This window comes from Pogona vitticeps, chromosome 2 (assembly GCF_051106095.1).
Source record: "Pogona vitticeps strain Pit_001003342236 chromosome 2, PviZW2.1, whole genome shotgun sequence".
Taxonomy (NCBI): Eukaryota; Metazoa; Chordata; class Lepidosauria; order Squamata; family Agamidae; genus Pogona; species Pogona vitticeps.
Window position 1 is genome coordinate 168,556,695 of NC_135784.1, and position 15,084 is coordinate 168,571,778.

General features: G+C 44.6%; 1 protein-coding gene across 2 annotated transcripts in view; it reads left to right on the forward strand.

The window, feature by feature from the left end:
- COL2A1 (collagen type II alpha 1 chain) overlaps positions 1 to 13,668 on the forward strand; it is an 85,199-nt gene extending 71,531 nt beyond the window's left edge. For both annotated transcript variants that reach the window (XM_020779402.3, XM_072991162.2), the window contains 11 exons: positions 838 to 945; positions 2,052 to 2,105; positions 2,804 to 2,911; positions 4,271 to 4,324; positions 5,086 to 5,193; positions 6,115 to 6,168; positions 6,894 to 7,001; positions 8,197 to 8,485; positions 10,435 to 10,622; positions 11,234 to 11,476; positions 12,071 to 13,668. In XM_020779402.3, the coding sequence (XP_020635061.2) occupies positions 838 to 945; positions 2,052 to 2,105; positions 2,804 to 2,911; positions 4,271 to 4,324; positions 5,086 to 5,193; positions 6,115 to 6,168; positions 6,894 to 7,001; positions 8,197 to 8,485; positions 10,435 to 10,622; positions 11,234 to 11,476; positions 12,071 to 12,217 (1,461 nt within the window). In that variant the 3' untranslated portion in view covers positions 12,218 to 13,668. The remainder of the gene's footprint in view (positions 1 to 837; positions 946 to 2,051; positions 2,106 to 2,803; positions 2,912 to 4,270; positions 4,325 to 5,085; positions 5,194 to 6,114; positions 6,169 to 6,893; positions 7,002 to 8,196; positions 8,486 to 10,434; positions 10,623 to 11,233; positions 11,477 to 12,070) is intronic.
- The last annotated feature ends 1,416 nt before the right edge of the window (positions 13,669 to 15,084 follow it).

A 15,084-nucleotide genomic window follows, 5' to 3' on the forward strand; every position in this document is an offset into this window, starting at 1 on the left:
CTGGACAGCAGGAGCCAAATGAGTTATCAGACAAATCTAGTAGTATAAGACCAGCTCCCTATAGGGTATATCCTCTAATATGACAGAATTTTAGTGCTAGGCATATAATAGTACCTCATAGAATTCTGCAGCATGTTTGTAAGCATTACCAATGTGCAGAAGCATCTCTATTTTATTTTTCTTGACAACAATGGCAATCAGATTTCTAGTCATTATGATGGTGGAACATTGCCATGGAAACAGTTTTCATTCAAATGTGTATCTTTTAAGAAAGGCAGGACGGAATTTTTCTTCTTATTGGACTTAATGGCTACTTTACAGGGATGTGAAAGAAATGTGCTCAGTTCACTTTTCAACATGACCATGCCAAATTCTCACTTCCTGAATCTAAGAACAAAGCAGAATGCATTCAGACTGCAAAATCCATGTTTTCCAAAGATTGTGAGCCAGATTACAAAGAGAAATTGTATATTAAAAAGTACACCTGAAATGGATCATTGTGTATATTTTGAAAAGTGCATGTCAAAAAATGTAGACAAAATGTGCACATCTGAAAACTGCAGGTGAAAGAGTCGGAACAAAAGACATACAAAATTATGTATATGGATTTTGATGTAAACTGTAAAAATTGTAGTCCGATGAAGAAATGGAGTGCAATGAAGTCAACAATTATGGAAAGAATTGAGTGAAATCAACTTAGACAGATTGATTTTATTGTTTATTTGTTTAAACGACTTCTATCCTGCCTTTCTCCTTACAAGATTTGCCCTCTTCTTGCTGACTTGAACTGCTGACTTGCCTGTTCTCTCCAGTGCTGACTTGTTTTTCTTCTCCAAGGGTGAGCCTGGTAAACAAGGATCTCCGGGAGGCCCTGGGGACAGAGGCCCACCTGGTCCTGTCGGTCCACCAGGTCTGACCGGTCCTTCTGGTGATCCTGGACGTGAGGTAAGCGTAACCACTTTTTTACATGTAGAAAACAGTGTGGCAGGGCTGGGATATCTTCTGTTAAAATGTGTCACCGTTATCTCGTCTCTGCCACCTATCCATATACACCTGAAGTTCTGAAGAAGTTAAACTTTTTTTTTCTTTTGGTGACCCAAAATGCACTTAACCAAGAATAGTTTCTGTCAATGTAACAGCGATTTTAAATCAGGAAAGGGAAATGTAAGATTATTTCCAGCAATATATTCCCCAAAGTCTCCTGTTCTACGGATTAAATTGATGGCAATGTTTTATGAGGCTACAGCAGCCTAATAGTACAACCATTTCTTGGGAGGATTTTAACCTTGAGTTTTGTCTAACAGCTGCTGTTGTTCTATCTGATCCTAAACATGTTTATTCCTTGGCTTTTTATTGTCAAGTGAATTTAAAGATGTAGCCACAAACAGTCAAGTTAAATTTGCATGACTATGAAAAAATCAAGGTTTTAGTTTAGAATTTAATAGCTCGTCTCTGAGAGAGGCCGTCTTCCCTCTTCCTACATTACTAAACTTAGAAGTCCAGGGGGTTTTGCCTCTCTAACAAATTTTGTAAATTGGTTTTTGTCCTTCCGGGCTTCCTTCCCCTCTCCTTGGGCAGCCAACACTAGCTGAAAGCTGGTCCTGCCGCAGTAGCTGCAGAGGAGCAGTTTAATGTAGGATTGAGCACAACAGGCTTGGGCCATCCTCTGTCATACATATTCCAAGAGAGTGGCCAAGGGGAGAAGCTGATTTTACCACAGAGGAGCAGGGTGGCATGGGAGGAATCCCACGCACTAACAGAGGCAGCCACCCAATGAAGTTGAATTAGGAATAGTTTGGGATTTGTGAGCAGGGCAGTTCTCTCCTAAGCTGTTGCCATGGCCTTGCTCAGAAATATTACTCATTTGCTGATTGATTGAATGCCACTTTTCTCCTGACGGTGGGGCTCAAGGTGACTCAGAAATCATTTTAAAAGGACAAGAATTAAAAACAACATAGAGAAAGCAATTAAAAATTATTGAAGGAGAACATATTTTCAGCCACTTCCTTGACTCATAAGCACTAACGGAGCCTATGTTTTCTCATTCTCAGGGCAATCCTGGTTCAGATGGTCCCCCAGGCAGAGATGGCTCCCCAGGAGCCAAGGTAAGCAAAGCGTCCGTCCCAAAGGCGTGTTCACTACCTCTTGCCCTCTTGAGCTGTTCCCTCAAGGGCTTGGCCATTCCACTTCGCCTCATGAACTGTTTTGTTGGTCCCAGATTTTCTGAATGGGCTTCCTGTCTTTGTTGCCTGCTAGCGAGTGACCCCCTTGTCCTGCTGCACTCCTAGTCCTGAAGCCAGGTGGAGGCAGGACGCCTGCCCTCTCTTAGGTGACTTGCTCTACCTGCCCACTTTCTCAGTCCTTCCCTTCTGGCTCCGTTTTCTCATGCACCTCTCCTGCCACTCGATGGAATCCAAGCAGTGCAGTGACATTTTTCAGAATAGAAAGTGAACATTCCACCTGTTTGAAATTGCTGGCATTTATGCGAGCTGTTTTGCTCTCAGATTGTGACTGCTGTGAGGCCCCAGAACGGGGCTGTATACATGCTTAGGTTTCTGGGAGAGAGGCTGATGTCCCCTTATCCCTTGCCACCCTCTTCTTCTTCATACTTATAAAGTGCTGGACAGCCAAAGGTGTGCTGGGCCCCCTTTGCCAAAAAGCCTTTGGAAATGGCTCCTTCAACCCCACCTTCTCTTTCCTATCCCCTCACACCATCCAGCCAGACGGGGATTGCGGAGGGAGAGTGGACGAGTGGTTGTTCTTCGGCCTGTCCCGTAATCTTTCCATTTTTGTCCCCTGACAGGGTGAACGTGGTGAGACCGGCCCTGCTGGGAGTCCTGGAGCTCCTGGCCCCCCTGGCTCTCCCGGCCCTGTTGGTCCAACTGGCAAGCAAGGAGACAGAGGAGAATCGGTCAGTATCCCTTTCCATCAGGCTGCTTGCCAGCCACTCTCTTGGAAAGCATAACGAGGCAGAAGCTGCGTCAGGGCTTATCCACACTGACGTTTCTCCTTCTTTAAGCTAGTTTCTGCCCACATCATATCACGGTTTTCTCTGATATCCAGATGACGTTCTGCTTCTAAGAATTAGAGACCATCTTTTACAATGGCTTTCTAGTTCATTTTGTTCAGTGTAGGATGTGGGATTTATTTTTTCTGTACCTGTGAGCGGCTCATTAATTTGTGCCGATATTTTATGGTGGGCTCTAACTTAGCAGATATTTTATGGGTGTGTATAGTTTATGATGCCTCCGGTGGTGTTGACTGTGGGTCTCCCAGATGTAGTTGGACTGTGGCTCTTATTATTCCTAGCTAGATTAGCCAGTGGCGAGGGAGAATGGGAGTTGCAGTCCAGAAGCATCCGGAGGGCCATGATACCCCTCCTTGTAATAGTGCAGTGGTTCTCTGCCTTGGGTCCCCAGATGTTCTTGGACTTAAACTCCCAGAAGCCTTCGCCACTCACTGTGCTGGCCTAGATTTCTGGGAGATGTAGTCCAAGAGCATCCATTATAGTTGGGAACCACCGTAATAGAGACTTGACAGAAGGTCAAGTTAAGTCCTAGGAGTCACTTTGAGATGATGTGATGGTAGCACTTTGTGGCTTGAGATGAGATGGTGCTCCACGAAGTTGATCTGCCAATTGCTACTGGCCATGAAGTTCAAAATTAAAATGAACCTCCATGGTCCAATGCAGTATGCCTCTGAATAATGACCGGTTTGTGAACTTCCAGAAGCCCATGGCTGGGTGCTGTTAGACAGAACCGCATGCTGGCCTAGAGGGAACAGCGTCTGTTCTAGCAACCTAGTTTTGTATGGAATGCTGTGGGAGAGGGCTTGAACGGCTGCAGAGGGTTCAATGTGGTTTCTTCCTTTGGATTAGCCAAATTTTATTCCTGAGGAAATATTCAAGCCCTACAAGGGCTCCCAGGGAGGAACCAATTGCATGCCAACCCTCATGGGAGAACAGGCAAACAAACAACATCTTGTGGCTGTCTCTGGGGCAGAAGAACAGACATTGTACTTAACTATTTTTCCCTCCATAGGATTTTTTTTTGGGGGGGGTGGCTAGAGAAACATATCCCTAAAGCTGCAGGTGTGCTTTGGCTTAAGCCGTGAAGAAGAAGAAGAAGAGCCTTGTGTCATTTACTAGATGCCTTTAAACCCTATTGATCCCTTTTGAAAGCCATGGGCTGTCATCATCTCATCTCCCCCTTGGAAGGGGCGGGTACTGCAGCTGGTGTTCTCACTTGCCTTTCATTTTCTCTTTCTCCAGGGTGCCCAAGGTCCAATGGGTCCTCCTGGCCCTGCAGGTGCACGCGGCATGCCGGTGAGTATTCCTCTTTGGTTCAGGTCTGTGTCTCCAGTGCTCCCATTAATGCCATAAAAATCCAGGGGCTTGTCATAGAGCTGTCTTGTTGTGATGGGCCCTCAACTTACTTACTTCCAGCAGAAGGTCTTTCTCTTATCTTACAGCCTTCAACATTTCCTAATCATGATCACATAAATACATTTAAAAGAGGATAAAATGTGTGTTTTCATATGTTTCTCATACAGAGGCTGTATGTCATTGGAAATGCTTTGCATTTAGTAGAGATCATCTCTAAGGCACATCAATATGAATATCTGCTATTTGCACAAAAATGCCTTCATTTATAAAGAGATAAGTGGCATTACATACTTCAATGGCCAGAATCTGTTGGTATTTATATAGAGATAATCCACCTCTGATTTAAATGATCAGTGCTCTGTCCCAAGACCTGCAAGACATCAGGGCAGATGAATCATAGATAGATATGTGTGTCCCTAGTGCTCTGATGTCATAGACCAGCTTGCAAGCTGAGTCACTTGCAGGCCACACGGAGGCCCTTTGTGACATCAGAACGTAGCAACCAACAGTGTCAAGAGAGGCTGGCCAAGAAGAGTTAAACTGGCATTCCACGTCCCATTATACATTATACAGATAGCTCTTAAGTATTTGTGTGTGCTGACAACCAATTCATGCAAACACCAAGATGCCCCATCCATATGTTAGCCAAGCTTTGCACATATTCTTTTGTCCTGAGTATGGACTTGGCTCTTTCCTTCTAGGGTCCACAAGGTCCTCGTGGCGACAAGGGGGAAGCTGGCGAGGCAGGAGAGCGAGGTCTGAAGGGTCACCGAGGATTCACTGGTCTGCAAGGTCTTCCTGGGCCTCCTGTAAGTTTTGCTTTCTGGGCATCCTAGGGTCAGAAAAAGCCTAGGATGTTCTGTTTGCAGAAAGTTCCCATGTTGTCCTTCTACCTCCTTTAGTACAGCAATGTCTGTTTCTAGGCTAGTTTTTCTCAACCTTTCAGTGGAGTCCAACCATGATAGGGGGGGAAAAAAACCAAACCAGTTTGTCAGAGAAAAATGCATATAAGTTGGCTTGCATTGTGTTATTCTGTTTTATTTAGGGTGATTGGGTGCAACAAGGTAACTGCTGGCTAGCTCAGTGGTTGAGGTCTCTGGCTGCAGAGCCATTGGTTGGGAGTTGAGTCCCCCCCCCCCCCCGCTTCCTTGGCAGGCCTGGACTTGATGATCCAAAGGGTCCGGTCCCTCTGCAGTTCTAAGATGATGAAGAAGAAGAGATTGGGAGGAAAAAAACCCCTGCATGTCTACTGTTGCTACATCCATGCCAAAAGATCACAGACAAACGATCCATGGACATTTGCGGAAGGACATGAGAGTTGAAGAGAGTTACTTTTCATTCATTGTTGTAGAAACCCTATGTCCCACCTAGACTACACCCGTGTCTGGCCAATGGTTCAGTGCTCCTCTGGTTGGATTCTGGGATAGTTTCACAACAAATGGCAAGAATGAGGCCCGACATCCTGTATAAAAGGAGCATGCAGTCCAGAACATGTTCTGGCCTGCTCAGCCTTTTGCGGAGGTTCATTGTGGCTAGTGAAAATATCAGTTGATGCGAAAAAGGCTCCCTGAAAGCTAAAGACAGAAACCTCACATGGCAACATATGTCCTTGAAACCATTGTTTTTCCCCCCAAGCTAGTCCTACACTTTAGTTCTGAGCGTTCTTTTGGCAAGAAGCAGTATAAGTGCTGGATTGTAACAGTGTGGCATTTCCTCCACTTCTCCCTTAGGGTCCTTCTGGCGATCAAGGTGCTACCGGCCCATCTGGCCCATCCGGTCCTAGGGTAAGTTCAGTCTCTAAGATATTATGAGAAGACCTTGGTTAAGAGAGCAGGGAATCATTTCAGCACGATGCCCTTCTGCTGGACCAAGCTTTTCATTCACCAAATGTCTAGCAAGTTGCAGAATTTATGAGCAGAATTTGGAGATTGTTAGTCATAGAAGTCTTGACCTTGAAGCCTAAATCCTGTTCCTAGCTTCAAGAATAGACCCATTGAATGGTGAGTCACAACTGGTGTCAATCCCACTGATTCCCCAGTATTACTTTTGTTGGGGCTACGGATAGGATTCTGGCTTGTGATTTTGGCACTGGGTTCAGACGTAAGACATGCTAACATTTATAAGGAGGAAGCAAAGAGGCAGGAGAGTAGCTTTCCATACTGGGGCATCGTAGAAATGGGTAGAGCAGTCGAGTTGGGGTTGGGAGCCAAAGGGGAGATCCTCGCAAGACTGGCTTTGAAGGGGTCAATTTGTTGGGACCCCCATGTATATTCTTAAGTGCTTGAGGGTTTTGTTTAGGTTTATTTTTGTATGATTTGTAATAATCATAATTATCCCATACACAGATGATACATGAAGATGATTCTCTGTAGGCTCTATTTGTTCAACAATGCTGTTACCTTTTGTGCGGACATTTCTTATTTAATTGTAGGCAGTAAGCCCGCAGCATTCACTCCAGCCTTCATGGGCAGCCTGGTTCTCACACATACCTTTTTTGATCCTCTCTTAGGGTCCCCCTGGACCTGTCGGCCCCTCCGGCAAAGATGGCAGTAATGGCATGCCTGGCCCCATCGGTCCTCCCGGTCCTCGTGGGCGAAGTGGTGAAACTGGGCCTGCCGTAAGTAGCCAGAGAAAGATTTGAGTAAAGCACCGGTCTGCAGTCCCTGCTGAACACCTCTGTGACTTCATGATGTTGTCAGTTCTAGAGCAGCCCAGTTTTTTCTTTGTTTGTTTGAGGATGACTTGAAGACCTCCTTGCTGAAAAAGGATTGTCCTTTTCCATCAGCTGATTTAGCATCGTGCTTCACGAGGGGGATCCTGCAGACCATCTGCTGTTTTCACTGTAAACCCATTTGGCCAGGTTGTTCTCAGATCAGATCAGAATGTGATGCAACAACTTTATTGTTTATGGCCAAAGGCCTTTACAATACACAAGAGAAAAATTCCAGTTTATAAACTGGTAAACTGCTGGATGCCAGGGACATGGTGGCGCTGTGGGTTAAATTGCAGAAGCCTCTGTGCTGCAAGGTCAGAAGACTGGCAGTCATAAGATCGAATCCACGCAATGGAGTGAGCTCCCATTGCTTGTCCCAGCTCCTGTCAACCTAGCAGTTCGAAAGCATGTAAAAATGCAAGTAGATATAGGTACCACCTCAGTGGGAAGGTAATGGCGTTCCATGTCTAGTCATGCTGGCCACGTGACCACGGAAACTGTCTTTGGACAAACGCTGGCTCTATGGTTTGGAAACGGGGATGAGCACCACGCACTAGAGTCAGACACGACTGGACTAAATGTCAAGGGGAACCTTTACTTTTACCTAAACTGCTGGATAACTCAGTGGTTTAGGCCTTTGGTTGTGGAGGCAGAGACTGGGAGTTTGATTCCCCAGTGGCTGGACTTAGTAATCCAGAGGGTCCCATCTAGCTCTGCAGTTCTAAGATTATTGTTGTTGTTGTTGCTTATTGAGAGGTTTATTAACAGTCCAGTCATAGCATCCTTTGAAACAAAGATCCAGGTTCACTGATCATACTGATGGCAATTATATAACATTATGATCCTCAAGGAAACAAGAGCACAGCTTCCTGGCTGCCAGTGCAAATTGTGCTACAGCCTTTGTGGTAAATAACTGATTATCCATGAGCAATCCTAATACTGCTTCCTTTCTTTTATAACACCATGGGAGAGATGAAAAGAATGCATTGGGGTTACAAGAGGGAGTTTGGCTGAAACGGCAGGGCTGAGAGAATGAATGAATGGCCTTTTGTTCGATAGCAAGATTTTTAGGGCTGCCTCCTTTCCTGTAACCCTGCAGGGTCCTCCTGGAAATCCTGGCCCCCCTGGTCCTCCTGGCCCCCCTGGACCTGGTATTGACATGTCAGCCTTCGCTGGTCTGGGTCAAGTGGAGAAAGGCCCCGACCCTATGCGCTACATGCGGGCCGACCAGGCTTCCAGCAATCTCCGACAGCATGACGTTGAGGTCGATGCCACCCTGAAGTCACTCAACAATCAAATTGAAAGCATCCGAAGCCCCGAGGGCAGCAAGAAGAACCCGGCTCGTACCTGCCGTGACCTGAAACTCTGCCACCCAGAATGGAAGAGCGGTGCGTTTACTAGGGCTTACTGCTGGTCCGGTTCGCGGGTCTGGGGGGACTGGCTTTCTGTGCAGCAACGTAATAGTGACATTGCATGGAAGATTTGCAAGGGGGAACATGCTTATGAACTAATTCATGAAGGGCATCTTACCTGCTGATTGGGAGCCATGGTGACAAAAAAATAAGCAAATGGAAGCACCAAATTAACTATTCATCTGGAATTAGCATATTTTATCAAGGGTGATACCATGCTGCCCTAGCAAGACTGAGTATCCCCCCCCCCCATAGCTTTCCCTCTTTCCCTAGTGAAGTAGGTGGCTGTTATTTCCATTTCTCCCTATCAGCTCAAGCAGGGTCAAAGACAGATTTCTGCATCCTGCAGCTGCTGTTCTGGTTTCCTGTTCTCCACCTGGAGGCAGAGCCACATAGTGCCCAGGAGCTTTATGCTTCTTTGGGAATGATAGTGGTACTCTTGTGGGTCCCAAATGCCCAACAGGGACACGCATGGTGTTTTTTCCAGAGGTTTGCTGAATGCATTTGAGAGAGAGAGAGAGAGAGAGAGAGACAGATGTATCTTTGTGTTTTTCTTGAAACTAAAATGAATGAATTCTGTGTAAGACAGAGTTCCAGATTTAGAGAGGAGCTGATCTGAAGAAGACAGTGTGTTACACTGCTCAGGGTATGTGCAGATGGTCCTCCCTGCAGAGGCTGTTTTGATTCCCACTATCTAAAATTGTGGGGTACTTCGACCTGATCCACAGACCTCAAGTAAAGATAGTGACTTTGGTAATCCCTGCAGATAACTCTGTAAATATATTGGGCTTCAGGGATCTGGAGAAGCCCTGTTTTTTCATGGACGGGCAAGATGCTGATGCAGGATGCCCAACCACTCTTATTACAAGTTAGAACAGTTAAACCATGGGGGCTTAATTCTGCAGTTGGTTTATCATGTTGTTTGGCAGCATGAAACTACTCTTCTCTCATCATCATCATCATCATCACCACATCATAATTTTAGAACAGTTTTGCCTCCCAGCCCACCTGAGAAATAATCCAGAGTTTGGTTTGGACTTTTCCTCTCTAGTTTGTTGAAAAGGAACAAACTAGAACAGCGGTTCCCAGCCTTGGATGACCCAGATGTTTTCGGACTGCAATACCCGGAAACCTTCACCATCAGCTGTGTTGGCCAAGGTTTCTGGGAATTCCAGCCAAAGAACACACCAGAGTTACCCAAGGTTGGGAACTATTGATGTAAAAGAAGGGGAACTCATGGCGCAGTGGTTAAAACGCTGTACTGCAGCTAAAACTGTGCTCACGACCTGGGGTTCAAATCCCAGGTAGCCGGCTCAAGGTTGATTCAGCCTTCCATCCTTCCGAGGTCGGTAAAATGAGTACCCAGCTTGCTGGGGGCCAATGTGTAGCCTGTATAATTAAAAATTGTAAACCGCCCGGAGAGTGCTTGTAGCGCTATGGGGCGGTATATAAGTCCAATAAATAAATAAATAAATAAATAAATAAATAAATAAATAATAAACCAGTACAGGGTGAAATGCAGAATGAAAATGTTTTAACTATCATATTTTAGCAGCTGCTTTAAATTCAAAAGAATCACATTCCCATGCCTCTTACTTTCCAGAACAAGATTAATATATATATATTTTAAATCTCAGTTTGTGTTTAACACAACATACATTATATTCTTCCAAACGGTCCCATTTTGGTATTTACAAATTCTGTTCTCCTAGATAGCAGAGTTGTTTCTTTCCAATGGCCCTTGTAGAGCATAAGAAGGGATCCTGCCCCAAATACTTAATGTGGCCAAGAAACAGAAGCAAAGGAGCAGAACGTGTGCATGGATGAATGAATGGAAGTGGATGGGTGTACATATACAGTATGTAACACGGATGAGTGTGTGAAGAGCATGCAGCACCCTCATTTGGGCTCTCTTAATTTTGCAGGTGACTATTGGATTGACCCCAACCAGGGCTGCACTTTGGATGCCATCAAGGTTTTCTGCAATATGGAGACTGGCGAGTCCTGTGTCTATCCTAAGCCTAGCAGCATTCCCAGGAAGAACTGGTGGACAAGCAAGAGCAAAGACAAGAAGCACGTCTGGTTTGGAGAGACCATCAATGGAGGATTCCACGTAAGTGAGCCTATCCCAGATGGCGTCCTTGAGATAAGGATTGCTTTGGAGGAAGCATCGGACGTGCACCCCAATGTGTGTGCGGTTGGCAGTTCAAGAGCTCGCAGAATGCCTTTCATGACTAAGTTAAGGGCGAATCTGTCAGGCTGATGTCATGATCAGGACTTCTTGGAGCGCAGCCCCACTCGTGGTTAGAGTCGTTGGGCTTAGGCTAGACGGAGGGTGAGGTTTAAACCCCTACCTAGCTTGAGCCTTGACTCTGGGCCGCCTTCTGATCTATGTGGCTGTTGAGGATAATATGGGTGGCGGAAAGAAACGTGCATAACGTTCAGTTCAGTAGAAGCAAGTTAGGTTACAAGTGTAATGACTACATAAATAAGGACAATGTTAGTCTAGGTAAGTTTTGGTCTGATCCGACAGAGCAGTTTGTACACTTTTTTTGTAAATTGGAGCCAAATCGCAGCTTCAATTTTAAGCTTTTCTTGTAAGAGATGCTTCCTTCTGTGGTTCTCTTTTGTCTTATTGGTTACAACCCTTGCTTGATACCCTCCCTGGTTTTCCACGCCCTTTGTTGTAAAGGCATCGCTCAGTACCTGCTTGTCCCTTTCCAGTTTAGCTATGGAGATGACAACCTGGCTCCTAACACCGCCAACATCCAGATGACTTTCCTGCGACTCCTGTCAACTGAAGGCTCACAAAACCTCACCTACCACTGCAAAAACAGCATTGCCTACATGGATGAGGCCTCTGGTAACCTTAAGAAAGCACTCCTACTACAGGGATCCAACGACGTGGAGATCAGAGCGGAGGGCAATAGCCGGTTTACATACAGTGCCTTGCAGGATGGCTGCACGGTAAGTAGACCGAAAAAAATAAGGTGGCTTGCTGAGGCTGCTGTAGGTTCCACCTAACTGGACACAAAAACCATGCAGGGAAGCCTTGTTCTCTGTTGTGTTCTGTGGTTCCACTGTTCCTCCAGCTATGCAGATGCACAGAAATGCTCAAAGGCATAAAGGCAGGAATTCTCCTCCCTCGGTCTTGAAATCTGCCATGGGAGGAGTTGCATACACACTGATCTGTCTCCTCAAAGGAGACCTGTTATTGGTATTTAAAATCAGAGAGATACACGGCTGGAGACATGGTCATTCCTGCAGAGACAGAGGACTGCAATGAGGCTGAGAGGAGTTGGCACCTTTGAACAGGCATAGAGAGTGGGGCCAGGCTGCTTGTTGGGACCGGGTTGTGTTCGATGATCCTATGAATCCCAAGGGCTGGTCAACCTCCCATTGTGCGCTTCGGTCCAGACTGTGGAGTTGCCTCCATACCAGCAGATCCAACTCTTTCTTCCAGATCTTTTCCAGCCGCTTGTCCCGATCGGAGCACCTGATTGCACCTTGGGTTTGCAGCGATGCTTTAAATAACAGATTGTCCTTTTCTTTCCATTCCAGAAACACAATGGCAAATGGGGCAAGACAATAATTGAATACAGATCTCAGAAGACCTCACGCCTGCCCATCATTGATATTGCACCTATGGACATTGGGGGAGCTGATCAGGAATTTGGCGTTGACATTGGTCCCGTGTGCTTCTTGTAAAATAAAACAAAGCAATTAATTTTTTTTTGCAAAAGAAAACCAGTCCAATACCATACAAAAACCGACCCAAGTACTTCCCAATCACTTATAGGACTTTCTGCACTGAAGAGTTGAAACAGAATCCTCTCTCCCTTTCTAAAATGTCACTCGTCCCTACGCTTACATTTTGGACTCTCTTTCTGAGGCCGCCATCACTTGGGGAGACCATGAAGCAAGAAAAGGTTTTTTTTTCTTTAAAAAAAAAAAGGAAAAACAAATAATGGAATTATTTATTTATTGTCTTCCTGTAAGGCCTTTCTTGGATCAGCTGGAGGTAGAAAGCTAAATAACATGCATATGGAGCCCTCCTTTCCAAGATGCTGATGCCCCAAATACAGGCCGTAGCCAGTTCTCCCTCTCACCCCCGTCCTGGGTGTGTATCACAAGCAAGATTACTGTGTATAATACTAAAGATGGTGCTATTATTGTAAAACAAATCTGTATTTTTTAACATCAATTGATATAAAAACCTTCGTTGGAAAGTACGAGTTGATCTGATCTTTGTTGTTGTTATTTTGCTTCTGTTCCCCAAACCGAATTCTACCAAGCCCAGTCCCATCTTCTCTTTCTCTTCTTGTTTCTTTTTGTTCTTTCCCCCACTCTTCAAAATGAATTGAGGCATGAGAACAACCCTACAACTTCCCTGGTTTTAAAGCTACCTCACACTTTTAAAAAGACAAGTGTTTCACTGTTGTCTATGGTGACAGGGCCAGACTTTTAGAAGAGCTGCAATGTGGGTTGGGAAGTACCACCTTCTCCCTCCTGCAGACACCATGGTGCTAAGCTATTTCTCCCCTGTTCAGTTCCTCTCGACAGCCAAAGCATCCTCATATCTCTCTTTGACTGCTCTTAAAAAATTTTTTTAAATTTTCTTTTAAGGCAGATGAAGCAGCACCATTTATTGGACCAACTGTGGCTGACTGTAAGCATAAGAAAGCTTTTGAGTTACACAGAGCTCAGTTGATCTAATAAAAGGAACAACCTATTTTATATTTTTGGAGCCAAAATAGCAATGATTGTATTCTGGGTTCCCTGCCTGCTCCCCCAAAAAAGCTGAGTGTATGGATTAAGGTTGTCTTAATTGTTGTGCTCTCTCTCCTCTCTTTGCTTTGTGTTCCTTAAATTCTGAAATCTGTAAACCAAGAGGAAAGAAGGGTAGGGTTTTTTTATGCATAGGGTGAAAAGAAGAGCTGATTTGATAGTTTCTTTAAAACCATGAAATCTCTTAAATAACACCAAATAACATCTATAAACATAGTCAAGACCATGACCTTGTGCCTCCTGTATTTTGTCCTGGCCGTACCCAGTATCAGCCATTTTCTTCTTTATTTCTGCTGCCCCCCTCCTCCTCCTCACCCTTGCACTCAAGGTAGAATGCTTTACCTATTCCAAATAAAAACGTCTTTGTTGAATTTGTTTTCTGTGTATTGGTTTTTTCACTCTATGATGTAATCTTTGTTGAATGATGTTTATCTTCCTGAGATAACATTTCAAAGAAAAGCCTGAAAACACCAGAAAGAATAAAAAATAAGGAAAATAAGTGGTTCTTATTTTGTGGTTTTAAAGCCAAATAAATAAATAAATAAAAATCCCCACCCCCAAACTAGTGAGAGCACCCTAACCTTAAAGGCAATCTTCTTTTACCATATTAATAACGATGCCCATTCCATAATAATTTTCCCACCAGGTTCAAAACAGGTAGAAAACCAGTGTGAAGTAGATAAAGTGTCTAAACATGACTGGGGGGGGGATAGCTACGGCAAAACAATCCTTGAACATCTCTTGTACCTCCAAAACAGCAGTTACAATTACATGGATTTTAGTGGAAGAGGTTTAGGCACATGCTTTAACACCTCTCTTTGACATCATTGATATGCAAAAATACTGAACATTTTGGTGCCCCAAATATCTTTATCTCACCATAAAGCTCATTACACTCAGTAAGGCTCCAAAGTTGACATACTGTATAGGCTTTTTGTAGGGCAGCCCTGCATATCCTCAAAGTTAGCAGCCCATGGTTTTTCTCCAAAACCACACATAACAATGTTGGGCATTCCCAACCTAAAAACAAAATGAGCAAACAATTGGCGCAGGTTGTATAAAGCTGTCCTGCTTGGCCTCCTGGAAATGACTTACTTCCCACAACCAGCCCAGTCTTAAATAACTGCAGTATCCATCTGTCCTTTTGCTGAAGGGTGTAGCAGTTTACAATATTGAATAATAAGAATAATGAAGTTGGAAGGGGCCTATAAGGCAGGAATCCAAATCAAAAGATATCTGACAGATGGTTGTCCAATTTTCTCTTGAACGCCTCCAGCACTCACCAACCTTCCGAGGTCATTGGTTCCATTGTCGTACTGCTCTAACAGTTAAGAGGTTTTTCCTGAAACTCAACCTAAATCTGGCTTCCTGTAGCTTGAGCCCATTGTTACATGGCCTGCAATGATCAACAACAGATCTTGTTCCTCCTCTGTATGACTACCTTTCAAGTATTTGAAAAGTGCTATCGTATCTCCCCTCGGGGAAAAATTAAATCACAGAATAAAATTGAAATAAGGAAAAGCCCACAGCATTTTAACATTAAAGGAGGACACTTAACAGGTTACCCAGGAAACCACGGAACTGTCACATCTTGAACAGCCTGCTGGGCTAGCCAAATGTACTCGGGCACAATTGGCAGCACTTGCCGGTATCGCATGGCTTCAAAGTGTTGGTAAGATTTTGGAAATGAAACGGATCTTTGCCACTCTGAACCACACAGTAAATGTTATCGTAATCAGGTTATGCTTGGAGGAACTGCCTGCATTCTGTGAGTAGAAGCCTATCAC